This window comes from Odontesthes bonariensis, chromosome 4, assembly GCF_027942865.1.
Source record: "Odontesthes bonariensis isolate fOdoBon6 chromosome 4, fOdoBon6.hap1, whole genome shotgun sequence".
Classification (NCBI taxonomy): Eukaryota; Metazoa; Chordata; class Actinopteri; order Atheriniformes; family Atherinopsidae; genus Odontesthes; species Odontesthes bonariensis.
Genome location: NC_134509.1, coordinates 16342683 through 16367856, shown reverse-complemented (window position 1 = coordinate 16367856; position 25174 = coordinate 16342683). Strand labels below are relative to the sequence as shown.

General features: G+C 38.9%; 2 protein-coding genes across 2 annotated transcripts; both read left to right on the top strand.

Moving 5' to 3' along the window:
- The first annotated feature begins 10173 nt into the window (after window positions 1–10173).
- frg1 (FSHD region gene 1) lies at window positions 10174–18626 on the top strand. Its single transcript, XM_075463222.1, has 9 exons — window positions 10174–10294; window positions 10972–11039; window positions 11828–11950; window positions 13281–13338; window positions 13611–13725; window positions 15189–15293; window positions 15484–15575; window positions 17517–17627; window positions 18468–18626. The coding sequence occupies exons 1-9, from the start codon at window positions 10236–10238 to the stop codon at window positions 18502–18504; spliced, it is 768 nt and encodes a 255-aa protein (XP_075319337.1). The 5' UTR covers window positions 10174–10235; the 3' UTR covers window positions 18505–18626.
- A 2030-nt stretch (window positions 18627–20656) lies between these two features.
- Window positions 20657–25057, top strand: asah1b (N-acylsphingosine amidohydrolase (acid ceramidase) 1b). The gene is made up of 14 exons (XM_075463221.1): window positions 20657–20796; window positions 20947–20993; window positions 21965–22055; window positions 22127–22213; window positions 22312–22390; window positions 22518–22592; window positions 22675–22720; window positions 22801–22945; window positions 23104–23158; window positions 23250–23331; window positions 23758–23889; window positions 24231–24354; window positions 24483–24539; window positions 24631–25057. Exons 1-14 carry the CDS (start codon window positions 20728–20730, stop codon window positions 24718–24720), a joined length of 1179 nt encoding a protein of 392 aa, XP_075319336.1. The 5' UTR covers window positions 20657–20727; the 3' UTR covers window positions 24721–25057.
- Window positions 25058–25174: the final 117 nt, after the last annotated feature.

Sequence of the window (25174 nt, the reverse complement as noted above, 5' to 3'; positions counted from 1 at the left end):
GCAGGAGGCTTTATCGTGCGAGTTGAATGTGCATATTCATTCATATCCACTGCGACATTTTCAAAGAGAGATATGAGCTGACAATAGCACCCTGCCCTTTTGTGTGTGTGTTCAAATCAGCACTGTGCTGTGTGTGATTCAGGTAGACCTGCAGAAATAATCATTTACTGCCCATAGAGTGAGATAGGGAAGTTTTATGTGTGCAAATGTATGAATGTTGCAGAGCACAAATGCCATTGCGATATGAACAGACCCTTTACAATATGTTAGGGAGAATACCTTGCAGAGAGCGCAACAAAGAGCAGTTCATTACAGCATGATTACCATATGCTTGTGAGACTGTGGGTTCAAACCTGGTTCAGATCCAGCTGGTAATTCATGTCCGATTTAATTCTCTCTTCTTCCATTCCACTGTGTGCTGAACAAAGCACAGTTCATAATAATCAAAGGTGTTTTCAATTAAGGAGACATGAAATCTTTAAATCTTGTAAATTGTTTAGGATGAACAATGATGTATTCTCTGTACTGGTCAATTTTGGAGCAAGTTCAAAGATGCAGGTGGACTCTTGCCAGTTTGTAGCAGGTGATGTCAAATCAAGTATCTCTTCTCTGTTAGTCAGACGCAAGAGGGAAAGGAAGCCATCTGTGCTTGTTGAGGTTTAGAGGAAAATAAGCACAGGCTTAGAAATCTCACTCATGCATCCCATGTTTGAGTGTATGTGTGTTTCTTTTGGTCCCTTTTAAAAAAGAAACAGTCCCAGCTGTATAAATTGTAAAATTTTATATGAAGACTGTGTTTAAGGATTAAGAAGGTAAAGGATTAGGCAAATGGTAGCCGTGGTTGTTAAGATAACTGATCAAAGCAGGACTCCGAAAGGGGGGTCATACAGTAACATCATAGAAACTTGTCTTCTGTGTAGGAGACAAAAATCTAACATCTACTACATTTGAAGTGGAAAAAGTAGTTTAGTTATAGTACGGCAGGATTAGGTTAAAACTGGGGGTTAGGGTGGAGCTAGTGAGGTTAAGGATAAGATCAGAGTAAATCAGAGCAAGTCATTGTAATGTCCTCTGATGTAAGAAGTGTGTGTGTCTATGTGTGTATACACACATTAGTGCTTCCCATGTATTTGTTAACTTGCAGTGATTCTTGTAAAAGCCAGCAGAGTGTGCAGAAAATAAAAGATTAACAGTGTGTCAGTGTCAAATGATTGAAATTTCTCTGCATTATGAATGTAAGGATGAGTTTAAAAATACACAAGACAGTGAATTATTCAGCTGCTGCCCTCACACTCTTCGATGCGTTTTAAGTTGATACTGCTCAACTGCACCGAGTCATGTAGACTCTATGAGGTTTATAGGAGATAAAATTCCCAATGTGAAACTGCATTTACGTCCTGTTTCAGTACTACAAACCCAGCTTAATTCAAATGGATAAAAGCTGTAATTAGTTTGTTAAGAGCAATGAAATCTTTCGAAGGGGATGACAAACCACCCGTGGAGGGTGTAAATAAGACAATTTATCTGCCACCATGCAGCTGCACTCTTGTGTGCTAAACTCTCAGTCTTTTTGCTTTAAAAGGTAGTGAGTGATAAAATGTGTTTAAAAAGGAAATTGTCAGTCATATTTTCCATCATATCCTCTGAAAATTCTGCTTTGGATTAATGTTTGTAATGCTATTCTTTCTTCTCAAACCTCAAAACTTTTTAGCAAAAGAAACCACAAAAAAATATATATATATATATATATATATATATATATATATATATATATATATATATATACTGCAGAATGTCATCTCTGCTCCTCAGAAGCATACGTATTTGCATGTCTCAAAAATACCTCATCTTGAGTCATCAGAGGACTTAAATTCACACTTGTAAGTAGCAATCAGTGGGGAGCATGACATGACTAGCATTGACTTGCTTGCCGCACAGAGCCATGTGTGAATACTGCCACCCAGTGAGAGTGTACAAAACTACAAGGCTGGATGAGTCATCCTTGCAGCCCGACCAACTGCCCTCATCAGCCCAGTAGCAGAGACCCGACTTGGGTAATAAATTTGTCTCTTAACATTCACAACTGATGTGGGGCCGTATCAAGGTCTGTGAAGATGGAGTTAAAAGGGTTGTGACAGACTCTAAGCAAAGAGTGGGAAAACAGGGGGCTTACGGGTGACAGAGAGAGTGAGGCATGGATTTGTAGTGTTTTGAACCAAAAACAAGACAGCAGAGCAGGATCACACATTGCAAGTGGTAACCATGCAGAGGAAAAGAACAGCAAATGTCAGCAGACTGGCAAGAAAGAGGGAGAGAGATGTTTTCAGGTCAGCTTTTTTAGTTTTACACGCCTGCACCAGTGCTTCAATTTATTTGTAGAAAGAAAAAATATATATTTTCTGTGGCTCCCTAAATAACTGGTTTCGGGAGGTTTATAATTTGACACAAGGCTGTGTGCTTTTTTTAAAACCTGGCACTGAGTACAGTCCTCAAGGGCAACGGGCTGTAAAAGTTTCAACATCATCTTTTTCCGCTATAACCTTGATGAGTAACATATGTTTGTCAGAGGACATGGATGTCACTGGGATTTATGTTGTTAGACTTTTTCAAAGTGCATTTGATAACACTCTACATGATTTAGTATTTGACATTATATTTATTGTAAATTCATGTCAAGGAAATGTTCAGTGGATTCACAGCCTATTTTCTTTTTAAGCGAACTGTGATTCCCTCGTGTTGTGCAGTCACTGTCTGCTAAAAGCATAGAGCAGTATGTTTGTCATGTTAAGAGGGAGAGAGATTTAGCCTGACAGAGGCATTAAAAACCTACCAAGAGAGCAGGGAAAAAGGCACTGTGTGGAAGGTGTTACCTTGAACATTGTGCTCGTAGGAAATGTCACAGGTGTTTATCCATTTGTTGAACTCCTCTCTTCCATGACCTGCAGCAAAATTGCCGTAAGACCTCTAAATGACTGTAGACTGTAGTCAATTTCCAGACTCAGAGCCCCGTGAAGTCAAGTAATACCTCAGTCCAGTCCACCATGAAGAGTGTTTAAGGCAGGCACTCAATTCATCTGAGCAAAAGTGGCTCTCCTTTTTAATTGTGTGTCTTTTATTAATAAATGTTCCTGCATCCTTCATTTAGTAACACAAGAATAAGTATGCATGTTAGACACTTTCTTCCACAGAGCCTTCTGTGTCTCTGTATTCAATCATAACTTAAGAAGCGATATTCCATCACCTAATTACAGTGTGACAGGTCATTTTAGTCAACTTAAGCCTGAATACATGAATATTGTTTGAGACTGTTAGAAAGGGGTGATAAATAAGAATTTATGGCTGTTATCAGTTACGCTCTGATACCAACCGTCATGCTTATCTCACCTATGTTTGTGATCGCCACACGAGACGAACAGAATCATTATAAACACGCGTTATAAATGCTGAATGGCTTAAATAGGCCATACATCTGCATTCCTCACTTGTCCAACGCATCACTCTTCTCCCCTGCGTCACTCCCAGGTAATTACATCATTACAGCATTTTTGACAGAGGAGCCTGAGGGTACTGAGCCACTTGATTCATGCTCGTGTCTACCTTTCTCAGATGTCGTCCACATCATAAACTCTGTCAGACTGCACAAACACGTACTGTGAGAGCCAAGGCAACGCATTGGAAAGGAGCTGTGACATTGACAAAGTGAGAGTGCGTCCACAGTTCAATGTAACAGCACGTTGCCACTTCTGAACCACCTGCTACACACTGTCAGCAACTTAACCTTTTATCACCTAAATCCCCAGCGTAGGATTAAATGTGACGGATGTAGGACAAGACGGCGCTAGAAGACGAGGTGACAGGGGTGAAGCAGAGGGCGGAGTTGACAGGAGTGACTCCGGAGGCAAAAGTTTTTGGTGAAAGATAAAGATAAGAAAACAGCTGAGAGAGGAAATAGAGGTGAGAGAAAATAGTTGACAAGCAAGTCTACAGGAGATGTAATTAGAGAAGGTGTAAGGACCATGCTGAAATCAGATTCCTCATTAGTTTGTACAATATAATATGTCAGTACCATTTGCTATTACATTCATTTCAATTAATTTGTGCTGTATTTGTTATTCCTATCAACGGTATCAACTGTCTTTTTGTCTGAGTGTATTAAGTTACCTGTCACTGTGGGGTATATCTACCAAATGTCATGCTAACACAAGAGGAAAAGTCAAGATGCCTGCAAGAATTTTAGATGTGATCTGCACATGAATTTGTTTTAATCCTTTGAGCAGCTGATAAGAATCTGAAACTGTCTTGAATAGCATGGTCACAGCATATACTGCATTGCCCAAATGTAACAAGAATGCAGCAGTTTACAGCACAGAAAGTCTGTGAAGCCGTAGGCTTTTCCATGTTTCTGCAAAAATACGACTTGAAAGGAGATAAAGAAAACGTGAAAAATGTAATATTTGTAAATGTATTTTTTCAGTACAATGACCTAACATCAAGATGCATGGAAGCCCTACTATGCACTCCTTTGTTGATCTGAGTTCTCCTGATGGTGCACTTATGAAAAAAAGTTTCCCTGGGCTCTTTTGTGACCTTGCTCACTGTTTCATAGCTCACTCTCTCCTCATGATCTTGCTTGGTCGACCATTCCTGGGCGGGGTAACAACAGTCTTGAATTTCCTCCTTTTTGATCATGATCTGTCTGACTGTGGATCAATGGAGTCCTCACTTTCTAGAAATGCTTTTGTGAACTTTTCTTGCCTGATAAACATCTATAACTCTTTTTTTTTCAGTTCCTCAGAATGCCTTTGTGTATATATCATGCATTCCTGCAGGGACCTTGTGGAGGCCTTTACTGACTGGACCAAAAAGAACTGTTTGCTCCTGAACACCACCAAGACCAAAGAGCTGGTGGTGGACTTCAGGAGATCTAAAAACCAGTCAGTCTGCAGTGATGATGGGGAGATAGAGACTGTTCAGACCTGCAAATACCTGGGGGTGGTGCTGGATAATAAACTGGAGTGGTCTGCCAACATAGACGCAGTGTACAGGAGGGGCCAGAGCCGTCTCTTTTTCCTGAGACGGCTCAGGTCCTTCAATGTCTGCAGTGATATGATGTGCATGTTGTATCACCCTGTCATTGAGAGTGCACTGTTCTATGCTGCTGTCTGCTGGGGGAGTTGCACTGCAGACAAAAACTGTAGGCGCCTGGACAAACTGGTGAAAAAGGCTGGTTCTGTTGTAGGCAGAAGGCTGAACCCTCTCGGTGCTGTGGTGGAGAAACGGATGAGGAGGAAATTGTATTCTGTTTTGGAGAACAATAAACATCCTCTCCACAGCATCCTGACAGGACAGAGGAGCAGCTGCAGTGAGAGGCTCATCTCTCTGCACTGCAGGACTGAGAGGTTCAGGAGGTCCTTTGTTCCCACAGCCGTAAGGCTTTATAACAGTGACTGCTGAGTTCTTCTCAAATTGATTGATTGATTTTTATTTATTTATTTGTTTATTTAGTCATTTATTATTATTATTATTAGTTAGTAGTAGTATTTTTTACTAGAATTGTTATTATTATTGTTGTTGTTAATACAATCATTGTAAATATTTAAAAAAATGCTGAGCTACTTGACTAATTTGAATTTCCCCCATTGGGGGATGAATAAAGTATTTTTCTATTCTATTCTATTCCCACAAACATGTGTTTTAAAAAAAAGAATGCCTGTCTGAAACTCCCTGACTCTAATTTCACCCTTAAAATTACATATTAAATTCTTGAGACTTACATACATAATTCTTCCACTTGCAAATATGTAATAGACCTACTAAAGCATATTTCCCACTTAGTTAATTGTTAATTCAGATTATCTTTAACTACTTTTAGGACTAAAATCTAAATGATTTAATCTTTGTTTATACAGTATTTTATGCTCTCAACACAGGATTGGTATTCGCATGAATTAACTGTATCAGTCAAGCTTTCGTATGGATTCTTCATCTGGTGACCTTGAATATTTCATGGCAGTCTATCCATTTATTTTGTTAAAACATCAACAAAATCATTTGAAGTTATATTCTTGAAAGCAAATTTCATGGAAATCTATCCACTGCTCTGCTGCCATATTTCACTTTAGACCAAAGTGGTGCAAAACCAGACTGACAGACCTTAAATAAAATGTAAAGTGAGTTAATCCCTTGCTGGTAAAGTTGTTAGTTTTGCACTGTGTATATAAATGATGATAAATGTGCCTTTTCACAGTTGAAAGGTAGCTAATGGAGCAGGGAGACTTGTCAGACAAAAGGCACTTTAACAAGGACATGAAAGACACAAAGGACATAGGACTGTTCCTGAATTAACTCATGCTTCACCGACAGATCAAATATACAGACACAGACATTTGTCACACCTTATTTGCACAAGTTGTATCATCCTACATGTTGATGAGGGTGTCAGGATTGTTTTGAGAGCAAAGCCCACCACTGATAGTGAGATGTTTCTTTGAATTAATTCATGTACTGCGCAGATGACAAAGGGACTGACGAATGGCCACTTTTCATTACTCGTTAGAATTTTCCATCAACTTTATAGAGATTTAACAATGTTCAACAGAATACCTGGATGTCTGCTTTGTTACAGTCCACTAAAATGTGTGTATTGTGCTTATGGAAAAAAGACATTTAATATCTCACATTCCTTTTTAAATAACCTCATCAGATTTGCTACTATAGTTTTTAGGGTTTTATCATAAAATAAAGATTATTATAATTCTGAAAGATAAGATTAAATATATCTGTTGAAAACAGAAGGTAGACTAGCCAAATCATTACTGTAAACACTGTGATTGCTTAGCAGCTATTAAGTCTGCTGTGAGTCGTGTTAGAAAGGGTTAATATTATAGTTTCTAACAGTATATGTTTTGGAAATATGCAAACTCTATAAGTGATGGAAACAAGTCGCTGTACATCTCTTGCTGATGCATAATCCAGGCAATCTGCAAAATTGTATTGAATTGTATATGTTTTGCTAACACTGTTAAAGATTTTTTTCAGCAAAAGTCAATATAATATTTTCTCAATCTTAAACCTAACTGAGAAGTTTTACTGCTCAAACCTAACCAAAGAGTGAGTGAAAATGGAAGAGACAAGAGAATTGTAATGGCTTGATTTTTCCTTTTGATTCCTTTATTCGTGTCTTAGCTCCTGCCATCAGAGATGTGGGCAGAGGAGTTGAGGACAGACCTAAGAAGAAAGGAAGCAAAGCATGAGGCATTTCTCAGATTGAGATGTCTTTGTTTCAGTGTCATTTAAAACCAACATCAACTAAATACAGTGTGTGATACAACTGCACCCCCTAACTATTTCTTTGCTGCAATTCAGCACTTTATTTCATTATTTCTGTTTGACGCACATTTAGTGAGATTGTGACAAAGTGGAAAATTTTATTTAAATTAAACAGGATTACATGCCACACCCCCCTTCAGACATCACTGATGCAAACAACTTCTACAAAGGAAAACATGGTGTATTCCTTGCTTGCTTCTCCTTCCTTGATTCTCTCTCATCTGGGTGCATCAAAGGACTTGAAGCATCCTCTGCCATATTTTGCTGTGAACCATTTCTGGGTCACAAACAGGAGGATGAAGGAGATGAGGAGGCCAAAATGAGAGAAATAAGATTAGCCTTCTTACCATCTATTACATCCTGGGGTTTCCACCAAGAGTGCACAAAAAATCATATCTAACAGGCTTTGATTCCACTGAGGCTGCAAAGAAGTCAAAATTTGACATGCACATGCTGAATGGTGTAATGTTACATTCATGGATTACTAAAAATCAATGTGAGGACCAGTAGCTTTAACTTGTATATACAAGGTAAAGCAAGAAGAGAGGCTTTAAGAAGGAAAGGCTGGTAACCACTGATCTAAAATAAAGCTGCTGTCAGTTTTTCTGCCATGATCTCAAAGTCTCTTTCTGGAAAATCTACAAGTTCCATATGGTATCAGTTCTCTGAAGTGCCTCCTTGTAAAAAAGCCAGTAACGGGCTAAGTAGACACGCAAGTATGTAAGAACACCCACATCAAATCCAGTAGCCAATTTTATTGAATTCTTTCTAATGTCACATGTCCAACATGGTGAAAGGCTTTGTGAAAAATACAGTCATCCTTTTTATTTGATACAGTGCTGTACGCAGTATTTCAGAGTACCAATGATCAATATACAATCATTTAGATGGGAATACTTGTTTAAATTTAAATATTCACTATTACCCCTTTTTGTGGTTGTGTGGTGGCTGCTGTTTGGTTTGGCAGAAGTTACTCGAAACTAGCAATTAAAACCTCTTTTAGAGAAGTAATTACAGAGATAGAACACTGACTGAAAACCAGAGTTTTATGTTCTTCCCTGAAAGTGATAGATTCTGCAATGTTTGCTGCAAACTTTATGGCTTACTGGTATAAAAGAAAATATATGGATATTTAAACAACTTCAAGATGATAAATGTCATCGCAACATGCAACTATCTCGCAACCCAAACATTTTTGAAAAATTATAGATTATCTGTCAGTTACTGATATTTCTTAACTATGAAATAGTTATATGAAATAAACAGTCTCATGATACATTTCCTTATTTGAAAAATACACGAGACCATTTTTTTCCAGTCTTGTGATGGTGCTGTTATATAATTAATTTTTGCTGTTACTTATACACAGGAAGACCTAAAATATCAGTAATTGTGTTCCCATTTCAGTTGACAGTGCCTTCCTTCACAGCTCACTTTAAGTGCTTATGGGCTTAGCCACTCAGCTTCCCCAGCACAAGTTATGATGGTCTAATCCCATCAACAACAGGGATTGCTGTCAAAGTATCCCTGAATTTGACAAATGACAGTGGGAGCTCTACTGAGATTCTGCAAGTAAAATGTTGACTCATGCTTCTTGAAATCCCGCTCACCAACTTCCTTCAAGCTTACAGGATTTTTCTGACCAAATTAATCCTCCACATTCTGAGCCAACTTTTCATTACAGGATCATAGCATCACCAGGAGTTTCACTGCTGCATTACAGTGTTTTCTCAATAGCATCACTACTACATTTTTTTGTGCTAAAATGGTGGGTTTATATGTTTCGGCAGTTATGGGTCTATCTATCTATCTATCTATCTATCTATCTATCTATCTATCTATCTATCTATCTATCTATCTATCTATCATTTGGTCGTTTTCCACAATAGAGTCCTCTTATCATTTTATCAGTTGAGTTTTACAGCATTGAGCAGATAACACAAGTCACTGCCTAATTTTTTTAACTTCTTGACAGTGTCCACAAATGATTTATTACCTCATGTCACAGGCTCCCAATTGGGCTACTCCTGTTTAATGAGGCTACATAGGCCTGAACATTCATATGAGGACATCATTCATGAGGTCATTCTCCCTCAGCTCCCTTGATTAGTGAGAGGTTTTTTTTTGCATTTGAGAGAGGGTGCTAGGGGTTTGACACATAGAGCATCTCACATTTGTTTTATTTTGAATCCCTTTGTGTGTGTGCATGCACACACGTTATGGTAAGTAGAATAAAGTTCCACTTCTTCATACCATTACCTTAATGCTGGCACACAGTAGGGAATGTCCGTATGATATAAATCTGATCAGTGATGGAAATTTTATTCTTTAAATATTTAAAAGCTTGTTCTCACCTTGAGCTGGCTTTACTGTGTAGGCTTAGAATTTTAGAATGATATCTAAAAGAATATTTCACTTGTAGATTTAACAAATCACAAACTAATAATAGTACATGTGACTGTATCAAGGTTTCCTTTGATGTTTTAGTGTCCAGAGTAAATATCATGACCAGATTCAATTTCAGCTTAGCTGAAGACACAGAAATAATACTTCAAGTACACAGACAGTGATTTTTTAAACAATTTATTTTTTATTATCAGTTTGGTAATGAATAAAAAAAAATGAGAAGCTAATGTGAGCTAATTTAATTCAAATTCGTTCAGATCTTTTGAAGTAAAACCCGACAAACTCACAAATGCAACAGTAATATCAGTTAAAGAAAAAAAACATGTAAAACGGTCGGGGGACGTTTTTATGCAGATTAAGTAAACTACTTGAACTTTGGGAGAGGACCAAACTATAGTCAGCAAATATAGTTCCGATCTTAATTGTCCCTTCACAGTTACCGTACTTTCACGCGGTTCAGTGTTTACTCGTTGTACTAATCGCTAACGCTAGAAGAAGAAATGGCTGAATATTCACGTGTAAAATCAACCAAACTGGTTTTGAAAGGTCTTAATAAAGGGTACGTTGATATCGATTTTAGTGGCTATACGCCACGTCAGCTGTGCCCCGTTTCTGAATATTTATCTGTTTTTTATTATCTTTTAGCTTTAGCTAGAGTGCTAATCAATGCTAGCAATATCGCCACATTATAACATAAAGCGTCACTTTGTACGTATGACTTTACGTTCACTGTCAGCACAAGAAAAACAGTTTCGCGGTCAGTCGGTTGGTTTTGTGAGTACCTAATATGTTAGTTTTAGTAATTCAGACTGGTTTTATACTGTTGTGTTTTGATGCATGCAGGTAATTGTTTGAAGTAGATACAAAAACAACCAACATCCTTTACCTTGTTGTGACAAAAGAGAAAAACTAAAAGACTGGAATTTAGCTTTGAAATCTCCAGACTTGATTACTCTCTAAAAGTCTGAAAACCTAGGCTGTGCCCAAAATTACATTTATTTTGAAAATTAAATGACAACTCAGTGATGTGTTCTGATATATATGTTGGGTTTCAAGGTAAACACACATTTGCTTCCCTAAATCAACATGCTGCCTTTGAGTTTGACTGTGTGTGTGTGTGTGTGTGTGTGTGTGTGTGTGTGTGTGTGTGAGTGATCCACATTCAGATTAAATGTTTCAATCGGTTACAAACTTTAAAAATAAAAAAAACTTTTACTGACATGTTTATCTCCACAGCAAAAAGAAGAAACACAAGGATAAGAAGGGAAGAGCTGCAGATGGCGAGGACAAGCTTGATATTATAGGTATGTGCATCAACTTTATGTATAGATGACTAAAGATATTTTTCTTGGTTATACAGTTCGGTCTGGAGCGGCTTTATTCAGCAGTTAAATTGAACTAGTTCATGGAACAGGTCGATCCTGACACTGGTTGACAAAACGCAAAACTTGGTTTTCTACATTGGTATTTACATTTATTCATTAACAGCAGACATTTCTATCCGAAAGTGAGGAATCGACATTCAGGCCTCGGTGCATAAAGAAACCCTGGTCTGTACATTGGGTGCTTAATCAGTTTAAATCTATAAATCATATATGATATGAGTATAAGCTGAGCATGTACAGAAGTGCAGGAAGTGGGGATCAGGTGTGTTAGTGGTATCAGGAGAGGAGGTGTTATCTGTAGAGATGAGATTTTACAGTACTATTATCAAGATTATGATATGAGATATTTGTTTGGTTTGAGTCATTTGTCCAGTTACATTTGGTCTCTTGAAAAAGAGTAACATGCAAATGAAATCTTAGTGCTGTTTAATTCATATACAACTCTAACTTGAACGTGTTTTAGTAAAACTAAAACAAAGCTAAAATGAGAGAAGAGTGCAGATATTTTCAGACTTGTAATTTATAATCCGTCGACTGAGCCACCGGTATGTTTTCAAACTTGTTAGAGTTGAGATGGTCGGAGCGAGACAAGTGATCAAAGATGTTTTTGGCTTCTTTAATAAAACCTTTACCACAGATTTGAGAATGGCACTGAGTGATGCCAATGTATTATTTTACCTCTGACTTAAGTTTTTTCTGCATACTAGGTGGTTGGTGGGCTATTAGTGGCTTTGGAGACATTACAGGAATAGTTGCCATAGAGATGGAGAACAACTCATACATCCATGCCCTGGACACTGGGCTCTTTACACTCGGTGCGCCACACAAAGGTAAGAGGAGAGACTGCGATTATCACTAATTTGATCGAGCTATTACTTTTGGAGGTGCAGCTCCTTTTTGTGACATTGTGACAGATTGGGACGTTTTCTGATCATACAAGTTTAAGATTTACAAGTCTATGATACATAATGGAAATATAAATTTATAATATGTAATAGAATCACTTTTCATACATACAGTACTGTATTATCAAATTCAAAGAATTGTTGTTTTTGAGCCATGTGCAAGAATACTTTGTGCCGATGTTCACGAACAAGATGTTGTATTGTGCTTCTCTCTTGTTGCCGTTTTCAATTTTTTTTACAAGTCTGTAATTTCACAAAGGACAAATGCCAGATACTCATGATTCCTTTAGACCAGGGGTCCCCAACCACCGGGTCGGTCCGCGAGACATTCCAAACTGGGCCGTGAGATTGGGGGGGAATGGAAAAAAAAAATGTTTTTAAAAAAGAAAAAAAATGACATGGAAATCGTGAATTCTTTCATTTCACTCGTTAGATTCGTGCTCACTGAAAAGGACGGCTCAGGAAGAGGCGCTACAAACAATTAATTCAGCCCATGTTTAGTAGGAAGCATTGAATTTAGCTGGGAGGTTGGAACCTTGAGTGGGCCTTCATCCCGCACATACACATAAGACTATTTCTAAGAGATGAAAGTGGCCACTGGATCATTGTGTGGAAAGGCAGATTAGAGAATTTCTCCTCTTTCCCTTCTTTACTGCCTCTCACTGCACAGACAGCAGACTGTGGATTTTAGTCTTATAGAAATCTGCCAAATTATTCACACTCACCTTCAGGTCAAAGGAGCTGTTGGGCCTGATGCCTGTCTGACGCACTACAACTTCTTCAACGCTTTGATTTCTTGTAAATGTCAAAAAGTGGCCTAATTACAGACGGGTCACAGAGCCAAGAAAGCGCAAGGACCTCCCAAGGACCTCCCAAGGACCTCCCAAGGACCTCCCAAGGACCCCATTATCAAATAAAGAATATAAGTGCAACTCAACACTTTCTTCCATATGTTATCATAAATGTTTTATTGCTGAACTGGACCTGAATGAGCACTGAGCAACGCAGCCAGAGGCTTTGTGTTATTATTTGCAAGCATTCATAAGTGAAATATGAGTCTCAAGTATAAACCTGGAGTGAAAAGAAATTGGGCGCATTTTAATGGTTTTTACTTACATTTCAGATTTTACTAAGTACTATGCCCTCCCCACCATTACAACCGAAAAGGATGAGAGTAAAAAAATTCAGCGTGATATTAAGCAGTACTAATGAGTGTGAAGTCTTTAAAGGTTTCAAATGGTTTGATATGTTGCAGATGATGAGGGACCAGACCCACCAGAACAGTTCACTGCCATCAAGCTCTCGGACAATCGGTGAGCACACGAAGCCGTACCGCAAACAGTATTAGCATTTTCCGCCTGTGGATTTATCACCTTTTTGGATTTTATTTTTATAGTAAGGCTCTATTTCTGTTGTCTAGATGTACCAAGTAATTACTAACCAACAGGCAATCAGGCCTGTTACAGAGCTTTTTCTCATGTATTAGTTTCGGATCGTAGAGTCATGCTCTTGCTTCACTGAACCTTACCGTGAAGACAAACATTATCTTGGGAAAACCAGCATGATGCAGGGTTTGCTGTTGTAGGGTAGCGTTGAAATCTGGATATGGAAAGTACCTGGGCATCAACTCTGATGGTTTGGTGGTCGGACGCTCTGATGCCATTGGCTCGAGGGAACAGTGGGAGCCTGTCTTTCAGGATGTGAGTAAATCTTCCCGTTCTAATTCCCCTTATCTATGCAGGCCACCGGTTCAGTGATAATAAGCAGAAATGTTATATACACAAAGCGTTTGGGGGGTTGCCAGCGATATTTGACACAAAAGTGAGATGTTTTTCCATCTTTCCATATTTATTTCTTCTTATTCCATCCTGGCACTGTGATTTTGTTGCTGTATTTTCCAATCTCCTGTAATTACCTCCAAACTAGTAAAGTTTATCTACCCAGCCAGCCTCTGCAGACCTAAGTAAGACGATGACTTTAAATGGTAATTGCTGCCTTTTGGGACCCCTCTCGAGACTGAATGTTAGCGGGAACCAGATTTATTTTTGAAGCTGTCTTCATTTAAAATGAGAACACTGTTTTGTGCCTAATTACCTTCATTATCAGAATATCTGCCAGCAAACACTCGGTGGGCTGTTAGTTTGTTCCATTTGTGTGCAGCCCTTTGGTCTCTTCGCCGTGTGCTTTTATAGTCTGAGACGCTGATAGCTTGATTTAATTGGTTTTTTTTTCTTAATCTAAGTATTATTGGATTGTGTAAACTCACTGGCTCCTGTTTATTGGCTAACTGTTACTGTGTAATGAAGTTTTTCTCTTTTTTTGATCGTTTGCTTGGTTTTAATGTATCTATAATAGCTCTTAGTTGTAGTTTTAAGAGCGTTGTTGGCAAAGTTGCTTGACACGCGAATGGAACTAAATCATGTATTTGATTTGTTGCCAGTGGGTCTCAGTACTTCTATTCAAAATGCAAAAAAAACATGTTCACAGGAACCTGAAAATCTAAACAATTGTAACAGGTTTTATAAGGGTTTAACAGTATAAACATAGCTGATATAAAAACAGGACTCCGGTTACAGTATCTGCTCACAAGTCAAATCTTACTGTATATTGCAGATATCAAGTTGTGGAGCTTATCACACTATTAACTGTTTGTTTTTTTTTTGTTTGTCATACTATGACAATGATAATTAAACCGAGTAACTGGCATGTTTAAAAATCAGTTGGCGGAGTAGTTGATGGTAGAAATAATCTTTAGTTTCCACTGGAGCAAAAAGTAAATCAGAATCAGATGGTGGTGCAAAGAATACTGTAATAATTTGCAGCTCATACAGCAAGAACTTTACTTGCTAAAATCTGTACGTAGACAATAATATCCCCATGATGAACTAATATTAAGTTTATTTTACAGTGTTCAGTTGATGCCATTTTCTTTGTGGACAATGTTTAGCAGGACAGATAGCATTTAGCTGTAGTTCTAAACATCAGACTCACTTTGCACCTAAACGCTGTAGCACACACCGCCATCGCCTTCCTGAACCTGCAACCTCCAGACTCTTTTGTCAAATATCAAGCGAACTTTCATGACCGTCACAAATAACCAGTCCCTCTGAAGTTCTGTGTGATCCCCTGCCTTCTCTTCTGTTTTGTTTCCATTCTGCCTCAGGGCAAAATGGCTCTTCTGGCAGCAAATAGCTGTTTCCTCTCCTACAGTGACAACGGGGACATTATGGCCAAGGGCAAGACAGCAGGGGATGGCGAGATGCTGAAGGTGATGCACATATTGTCTTCTTCCCCAAGGGTGCATATTAATCCTTTGATTTCTAGCATGTATTCTCCGCAGGGACTTGACAGGTGACAGCAAAGAGTATAATGTTTGTGAGCTCACTTTGAGAAGGTGTTGTTATTTAACGCATAACTTCTGTCTCTTTGTATATTTTTCTTCCCCGATTGGTGAACAGATTCGAACAAACACGGAACGAGAGGTCAAACATAAAGACGACCTTGCAGATGAGGACAGGGGCAACGTGAAGTCCTGCGAGCTCAATTATGTGTATGCAACCTCCACTTTTTACGAATATATTGTTCATTTCATACAAAAGCAGCACAAATTTAAAGAATGAAGGATGCACATGTTGGATTATTCCTGCATATTATTTTCTAAATAAATGCTGACGGTTTTCTGCTAAACTTCATCGATGTGCTGCATTTGTTGCACAGATTGAGATCCAAACCAAATCAAATCAAATCAAATCAAATTTATTTATATAGCACATTTCATGTACAAACAGTTCAAAGTGCTTTACATAAAATAAAAGCATTGCAGCAGGGAGTGCAAGAAGCATTAAAAATACATAAAAGAATATAAAGAGAAACAAATAAAATCATTTAAATGAATTTAAAAACAGGCAACAGTCTAGATAAGTTAAAAGATATTTCATGCATAGAACCAAACGAGTTATTTTATTTTATTAGAAGTTATTTTGAAAATGTGTCTTTAGATGGATTGGAGGTGCTACGGGACTGGTACACGGGGCAAGGTTTAGGACAACCGCAGGCTTATCTTTTCCTTGACACGTGCAGACTCATTTAACGAGCCTACAATGCTGAAAACAGTGTTTTGCATGAGAGCAGTACATTTACCTGTCGTCGACATGTTGTCCATAATGTTTAGACCATAAACATGGTCAATATTTTCTATGAACGTTACACCAGCTCAGTGACTACACTGTTAAGCTTTCGTTTTTAATACAACTTGGTAAATGGTGTTTTTCTGGGAGACATTAAATCCATTTCACTTGTGAGTTATTCCTAAGAGTTTGTCACATCGTAGCAGTGACGATGCCTTACGTCTCACTTTACTTTGACATTTTATAGTTGAAGCGGGGACACCTTGCAGCCTCCTCTAGAATTAGTGCTACAATTAGTACTTTATTCAGATGGAGGCAGTGCCTTCCTACCCATTATTCTTAGATTGTGTCAGTCTGCACCGGCGAGATTTTGCAAACTAAATCGCACGCTTGAACGAGATCCCGCCTTTAAGCATCTGCCTCATCAATCCCACGCCTCAAAGGTGCAATTGATGGTCTGCTGTTGGAGTGCGATGAGAAAGCAGTCGACACCACATTTCAGCCCCCCGATACTGCAAGTGTTTTATATACAGCCTGTCGGTGGCCTATTAAGTTCCAGGCAATATGTCTAAAGCAGTTTTTTTGCTTGGCATTCTTCGGCTTGTGTTCCCGCTCTATTATTTGTTTTAGATGAATGCAGGGGAAATGGACTCATCATGCTGACATGTTGATAATAGCTGCCCTTGAGCCTGTGTCTTGATGTAGTGTTTCAGCTTCCAAAATGCCTTTCAAGATGAAGAGCAGTCTGGGAATCATAAAACACAGGCTTAGCGAAGAGGAACTAAATATCAAAAGTTTCTTACAAGACTTCCCTGTTGTTTATTATGCTGCTGTAGAAGATACTTAATTATGTTCCAAAGATGGCTTTTATTGAAATAAGACATTTATTTAAAGCTCCCTCCAGTGACTATAATGGACGCACTACATCACACACTTTCGAAAATTTCCGGTAAAACTTATTTAGATAACAAGAAAAAAAAAGAAGCTGTCACTCTGATTAACGCTGAGAAAAGGTACTCTCTGTCCCCGGTTAAACCTCCTTACTTGGGCGAACATTTGAATAAGCACACAGCTTATGTGGTTAGGCTTAGTCACTCAGCATTCTGCTGCTGCCGCAGTCAAAATGAAAGTACTCTGCTACATATAATACTTGTTCACATTATCTGAGCTTTATTTAGTCTATTTCTTTTAAAATTAAGCAGCTCAGAGCCATAGTGTCAGTTCTCAAAGCAGGATGAGTTCTAAAAATTCATGTATGCATTCCCGTGTGTGTGTGTGTGTGTGAGATGAGTCGGGTAAAAAGGCATTTTTGTCCTCCATATTTCTTTGTTTTTGTCTTATTATCGACGGTGTCTGTATTACAGGAAGAAGTTTCAGAGTTTTCAAGATCGGCATCTCCGGATTAATGAGGATGACCCTTCCAAGCTGAAGAAAGCCAGAGTGGACGGGAAATTTCATGAAGCTTTGCTTGACAGGTATGAAAACAAGATAGCTTTTATGGGCTCTTTATTTACTCCAACTCGCCACCAAGTTTTTTTGAACTTTAGCTTTTTAGTTTTATTTGTAATCTTGCTAACAAAAGGCAAAGATCGCATGTGTCTACCTCGGCTCTTGTGTTTTGACAGTAAGCGCATAATAACCTTATTCCTTCGAACATCTATTGTAGAGGTTTTTTTTTTTATGTGCCAATCACAAAAATACATTCAAAGAAGAACACATTCCATTTAAACTCGAGTGTTTTCGTTTCACACAGTTCCCCTCAAGTTTTGACATTTATTTCATATCAAAGACACACACTTGATGATACGAAGCCATTAAAAGTTTATGGAGCTCACCTCCTCTGCTTCTAAAGATGTACAGTTGTGCTTTATTACGGACCTTGAACTATAGATAAGTGCTGGAGCCAGTACCCACTGTCCCCAGGTTCTCAGTCAAACCCAGCACAACAGAGTGCATCTTCACTGGAAACATCGCAAACTGGCATGAGATGTTCAAGGGCAGAAAGGCCATCTGCAATTAATACAGAAGCCTCAGAATAGTAACAGCACTTAGGTCTGCAAATCAATTACTTTCAAACATTTCAAGATCAAGGCTCAAAAACAGAAGCGATGGAACCTGCTTCTCATGGTGGCCCCTAATCTGTGGAACCTTCTCTGTGAGAGCGATCCAAACCCTCAATCATTTTAGAATAATGCCAAAAAACTGCCAAACTAGACCTTAAGTTGAATTATTAAAAAAATAAAAAGACAATGTATTGATAGCATGGTCATCCTGTAACACTAAGTATTAAATGTCTGTTTTTTTTGGGGTTACAGGAGAAGCAAAATGAAAGCAGACCGGTACTGCAAATGAAGACTCACCGGATCTCCGGCCTTTCTTTTAAATGTCTCAGTTTCTGGATGCGGTCCTTTGATATGGTATTCGAGATGGCTCTTTGTTATTGTATTTTGAATAAACCTTTTATGATTTCATAAGCTTTTGTCATTTTTGTTTTCTCGACTGCAGGCACCTCAGGTTTATGCTTCATTAGGACTTTTAAGAATTTTAAGTGACCCCGTGGCCTTTTTGGTATGAAAAATGAATTCCGGCCTAACTATCAAAATGGCAGAGTTATAGGATGTACTGTGTGTTTTTTTTTTTATGCCTCTTTGGAGTCGTATGTGGAATTGTATGTATTAATTGAGTTGAGATGTTAAACTATGGCTGACTTGGTGGTGTTCACAGAGCAGTCACCGACAAACTGAGCTGTAAGTAATGTGTGGTGAGAGTCCAGAATGTATGATTTGTTTTTATGGACTTGCTCAGCTTGACTTTGTGCTCTGTGTTGCAGTGATTTTTATGAGGAAACAGCAGGTTAATTTAACTGTACAAGGGAAACTGTGGGAGGATTAAATAAGGCGAACCTTACCCTCCATGAAGGCTGTTTATCCCTGTCGGGACCATGGATGGATTATTGACTGTGGCTTTGGGGTCCAAATTATCTCAGAAAGAGATATCATTGAGTTAACGTGTCCCTGCGAAGCTGAGCGATCTGAATGAATCCAAATGTGCAAATTAATCAGAGATTTATTCATATCCAAGATGGCATCTAGAGATTTATTCATATCCAAGATGGCATCTAGACACCTCATAAATAGATTTTTAATCGAAGAGATTGCATGATTTATGGCGCAAAATGGTTAACACTTGTAGGTTCGATAAATCACGTGTTTTTCCCTCATTCATCCATTCATGCAGTACTTCTTGTTCTACATATACGCCTTTTACAATTGGCTGCGTTCTTCACTACAGTCGCACGCTGAGTGTCCTGCCAAGGACGCTTCCACTAGTGGAGGAGCAAAGGAAGAAAACTACCAACCCTCCAGTTGGAAGACAACCACTAACTGCTGAGTCACATGTCCATGACGAAGCAACCAGAAGGGTATCCAGAAGATCACGAAGAAACAACATGACCACAAATGGATAGTATATGACTATAAAGAGATGTAAACAAATATGAAGCAAATATACAACATGCCTAATACAAGGAGAGTCAAATGAGTTGACATCCAAGATTAGCAAGAAACTACACAAAATAGTGTTTTTACACCAAGATGAGTATATAGAATAAGGGTTTTTACGTGCACTTTCACTCAAGCACGGAAACTGACTTCTTTACAATTACCAATACCATACTTTCTTCTTGAAGTGGCTGATCGCTTTTTATGCCAAGTGACAGGTGGTGGACCCTAATTTGTGATTATTGTGAACCTCTGAAAAGGTCATTATTATGGACAGACATCACAGTTGACAGATGTTAAACACTAAAAGAGAGTTGTGCTCACTCTTGCACGCACATCCTCCCTGGTGTTGAGCTGGAAATGATAAATATGCACAACTATTGCAATGACAACTTAAGTCATTTCAGGGTGCTTTCCAAGTAAAGTCCAACTAAATACAGTCCATTTCAATTCATCTGACAAGGGGGAAAAGTAGATTGTCCCTTTTCCCCCTGAGGAGAAAAGCCAGATGTCTGAGTTCTTGAATAGAGATGATCTTTTACTTGTTTTGTACCCAGGGGCCAATTTAACCAGTCCATGATGTGGCCATTAAATGTACGAAGTGCAGTTAAGCTGATACAAAACCTAATGCAAAGATACTCAGTGGACCAAACTCTGATTAACAAATATGTTTAAGCACTGTTCAAACAGAAAAGGCAGCTGTGTCACATGAGGAAATGAATGCTATCATCCATGAGCGGTTTTCTCGGTTACTTTCAGATCCTCATGGAACAAACCACTGGCCTGCCGATATAGGGGGGTGTACGTGGCTTTGGGATTCTTTAGTATGCCCGGGTTTTTGTGAAAAAGCATCAGTCACTGCGTGCATTTCTGATGTAATTGAGGACACGTGTGATTAATTTCCTCTTTCATTGCCACAGACTATGCTGAATATATATTTGTGAGCCCGCAGTTCCCCTCTTCCAAAACGGGTCAGCTCAGCGTCACGAGGTAAACAGAAGCAACTTCCGCAATTCACTTAAAGCCATAATAACGCTGGAAACCTTGGCCAGTAGTTTGGGTGAAGTCTTGCAAAATGGGCCGCCGTGACCTCCTCGTCTTAGCCGCCTTGTTCTCCGTCACATCGACACAGTTTGTGCCACCGGTAAGCGACATGTGTGCCCTATCATTTTACTCTTCAAAACATTATTGTTGTCAAAGCTGAACTGCGTTGTCTCACTGCACCGATGCTTTCACCCTGAAGTCTCCTACTGTCTGCTTCCTCACAGATTAAATTGTCTGTTTTTATTTGCAGTATACAGAAGACTGCCGGTCAGGCATGTATCCGCCGAATGGCCCCACGTAAGTGTCATGAATCCCGATAAACTCTTACAGAATCTGCGCGTGCAGTCAGCTGAGTCACTCGTGTTTTGTAACACTTGTAACTGAGCTCTGCTGCTAACAGTTGCTCCTCGTAAATGTCAACTTTGAACTTCATTTCAATTGCAATAAGTTCGTCTTTTTTGATCGGTTGCACTTCATGGACAGTAACTATGTTGTAATATGTGTTTTTGTGGGTTCATGTATGTTTTAGAAATGGTCTATGGTGTACCTGCCCCACAAAGGTGTTTTTCGTTTGTTTTTAAAACCAAAACATGCAGACATCTCTCACCGAGTGGTCATTTGCCTTTAGCAAGCCAACAGCCGTGTCTCTCTGTAACTACTCAAAACTTATGGCACATAGCTCATCATTGTCTTCAGTGTTGAAACAAAAGAGATCGTGCTCAATAAACATTTAAATACAAGTTAATTGTAGCCCCTCGTGCCCCACACAGCAGCATGCATTTCATGCTTTCAGTGTAAATAATTTAAAAGGTTTGGGGGAAGTTTAAGATCTATTCATTGAATGTCTTATTTTGCCGGCACACTTCCCTGAAAGATCAGTATGTCGGATTTGTTAACGTCTAGTGTTGAAGTTGCAACTTCCTTTTTAAATTCTGAAAACCCAACACGATCATCATAGTCTTTTATCCCAGTAAATCACCAGAATGTGAAACTCTGCAGCTGGAAGCCCCTTAGATATGTTGGGTTAGATGTGTGCATCTTCCTTTTTTAAGATGAAGCTTACCCCCCTCCCAAGTTTCGTCAGTTTTATGAGCTTAAAATAGGGTTGCAGAACATGGCAGCGCTCTAATCGACTTATTTTTACATTAAAACACAATTCACTGCCCAGATTTAATTAGCCCAGTTTACACTTAAGAGCTCCAAGAGAGTACTTCATTCACAGCAGCAACACGCGTCAGTATTTTTCACAGCTCGTCTTCTCTTCCCAGCTTGAGAGGACCCGTCGGTTGGTACACGGTGGATCTCGACTTGCCACCCAGCAAGAGATGGACGGCTGTGATCACAGACAAAAAAAATGACGTAAGAGTGTTTGGAAGTTCTTCAAGATGATAATAAATATGAAGTCTCTCAATAATTGATCTTCTTTTCAGCTGGCTGACATGATTCAAGCCATCAAAGACTTGGCTGACGCTTTTGTGCCCAGTGGAAGGCTGACAGAGCTGGTTGACATCACGCTGGTGAGTGTCATTTCATCCTCTGAACTGTCAGTGACTCTGTGCTGCATTTTATTCCCATCAAGGATTTTTCTGATTGCCATTTGTTTTGTGGTCTCCAGCCTTTCATGGTGGACACGCTACCAAACCCATTCGGTGACGAAATCAAAGGAATTGCAGCCGTTTCAGGGGTTCCTCTTGGTAAGATTAAAATAAATGGATTTGAAAAATATGAATAATCCACTCTCCAGTGATTGTTTTATATTTTAAATTTAAGAAGAAAAAAAAAGCACTGACCTGTTTTCTTTCTTTCATTCTTATAACGCAGGTGAAGTTGTTTTGTTCAACATCTTCTACGAGGTGTTCACTGTGTGCACATCAGTTGTTGCTGAAGACAATAAAGGTGAGTGGGCAGAATGTAGTTTAGTCGGGACTAAAGTCTGTTGCCCAGTACTGAAACGCTCTGGTATTTTGCACCCTTGCAGGTAACCTCCTTCATGGCAGAAATTTAGATTTTGGATTATTTATGGGGTAAGAACATCAATGTTTCTAAACTTTTAATATTTTAAGTTTCGGTGCAGATGGATATAAGAACTTCTATTTCTTTCCAGCTGGGATATCAAAAACAAGTCTTGGACCATCAGTGAGAAGCTGAAGCCTTTAATTGTCAACCTGGACTTCAGAAGAAACAACCAGACAGTCTTTAAGTCTACAAACTTTGCCGGATATGTTGGCATGCTCACTGGCATCAAGCCTGTAAGTCATTTTGTATCAGGACTTGAGACTCCGTGAACATAAAAACATTGTTAAAAGCAAAGAAGATTAAACATTACCAAAGCGATCAGTCTCTGCAGTTTTTGGATGTAAGTAAGATTAAGACCTTTTTTGTTTTTACTTCTCTTTTTTTCTCCCAGAAAATCTTCACTTTGACTATGAATGAGCGCTTCAGCCTCGACGGAGGATACATTGGTGACTTGTCAACGTTTTTCCTCAGCTCTCATATCCGTTATCAATGAAGAGTTTTTTTGTGACTTCTTGCCACCAATGTGTGTCCTTGCAGGGATCCTGGAGTGGATCTTGGGACAAAGAGATGGGATGTGGATGAGCTTTCTCACTCGATCGGTCCTCGAGAACGCAAACAGGTACCCCTCATTGAATTTTAAAGATTACCTGGGTAGTTTTTGGCCGCTGATGAGCAACAGCACTGGAGCAAAATGATGTGCCTTTTTGTTGTTGGCAATAAATTTCATGCAGGGTTTGTTGTGCGCTGACATTAAATAAATCAAAATAAGAAAAGGCTTTAACTGTTGCTGGGTACAAAGTACATTTAATGTTTAAGGATCTATGTAAAACTGGATTAAAAAAAAAAAAAATTTTACATTTATTTCTACTGAAATCTCCACAGGACATACTGATGAGGAAAATGCTTAGTAAACACAATGGGATATTAAAAGATTAATGCAACAAGTTAAAATTCAATCTTTGCGGAAAATGAGAACTGAGTCGAAACTGAACATTTGTGCATAGAAACTATATGCTTGTACTGAGACATGTCCTGTTTCTACCAGCTATGAGGAGGCCAAAAGCCTACTGGCTCAGACCAAGCTGCTTGCTCCAGCTTACTTCATCCTCGGAGGAAACCAAACTGGGCAGGGCTGCATCATCACCAGATCCAGGCTGCTCAGTATTGATGTATTGGAGTAAGTACTGAAGCTCACCTTTAGAGCTTTTAATCTGAATATAGAATTCTTAGTCTGGGGAAAAAGGTGCATATGTTTGATATTCTGTATACTTTGGCTTTTTTTTTTTTCTTTCTTTTTTTCTTTTTTTTTTTAAAGCCTTAATCGCCATCAAAATTAAATGTTGGTGAAAGAAGTAAATCACAAGTTTCCTGTGACATATTTATCTCGAGACACTTGCTCAACTTGGAGCTGACAACATCTTTTGTGTCGGATCACCCGACTTAACAGTTTCACAATAGGTTGCTTTGTGTCGCTGTGGGTCACATTACTGGGGTTTTGATTGACTCGTTGTACATCAGGATTGATGTGAAACTGGGCCGGTGGTACGTCCTGGAGACAAACTACGATCACTGGAAGGAGCCCTTTTTCCTGGATGATCGCAGGACTCCTGGCATGAAGTGTATGAACCAGACCACACAGGCGGTGAGTACTGAGAACTGGACTAAATCTCTCTTGACTACAGCTTCGTCAGGCGACTCTTGAGATTTAAGGTTTGAAGTCCAAGTCTGACCAGCGAAATCTCCATTTTGATCGTATGATTTGTCTTTCAGAATATTTCACTGAATACACTGTATGATGTGCTCTCAACCAAACCAATGTTGAACAAGGTGAGCCTTTTACTGCAGTTTTGGCCATTGAAAGCTGGTTAAAGTCAGTGTGTTTATTTCATTAAAAATGTCTTTGTTAATGTCTTTCCAGTTGACCACTTACACAACACTGATGCAAGTCTCTGAAGGGAAATTGGAGTCGTATATCCGGGAGTGCCCAGACCCATGCATGCCCTGGTGATTTTCCCCGTCCCCACTGAACCCTGATCAGTTCGAATGTGCTTATCTGCATGGAAACCTCGACTGATCTTAACTCAAAGCTTTTATGTGTTGGCACAGCACCTTAAGACCTGAACCAATATTTCGAACACTGTCATTGTAATTTTGTTTGCAGACTTAAGAGACACTTTATACTTTGAGGAAACTAAATCCTACTTTTTTCTGATACAAGGGAAACTGGCACCAAAGTGAAGCAGACCTGTAATCGTTTTCCCTTTACTGTAATTATATCTGTATTATTTGCAAGAGGCTATTGAGGGTTAAATGTCTGAGAAAATAAACCTAATGTTTTGATCTAATTTCTGATACCCAGATCAAGATTATCAAAATGATCGTGTAACGGTTACTGTCAGCTGACACTAACACACAGCACTGATCTCTTCCTTTTTTCACTTTTTAAAAAGGAAGAGATCAAA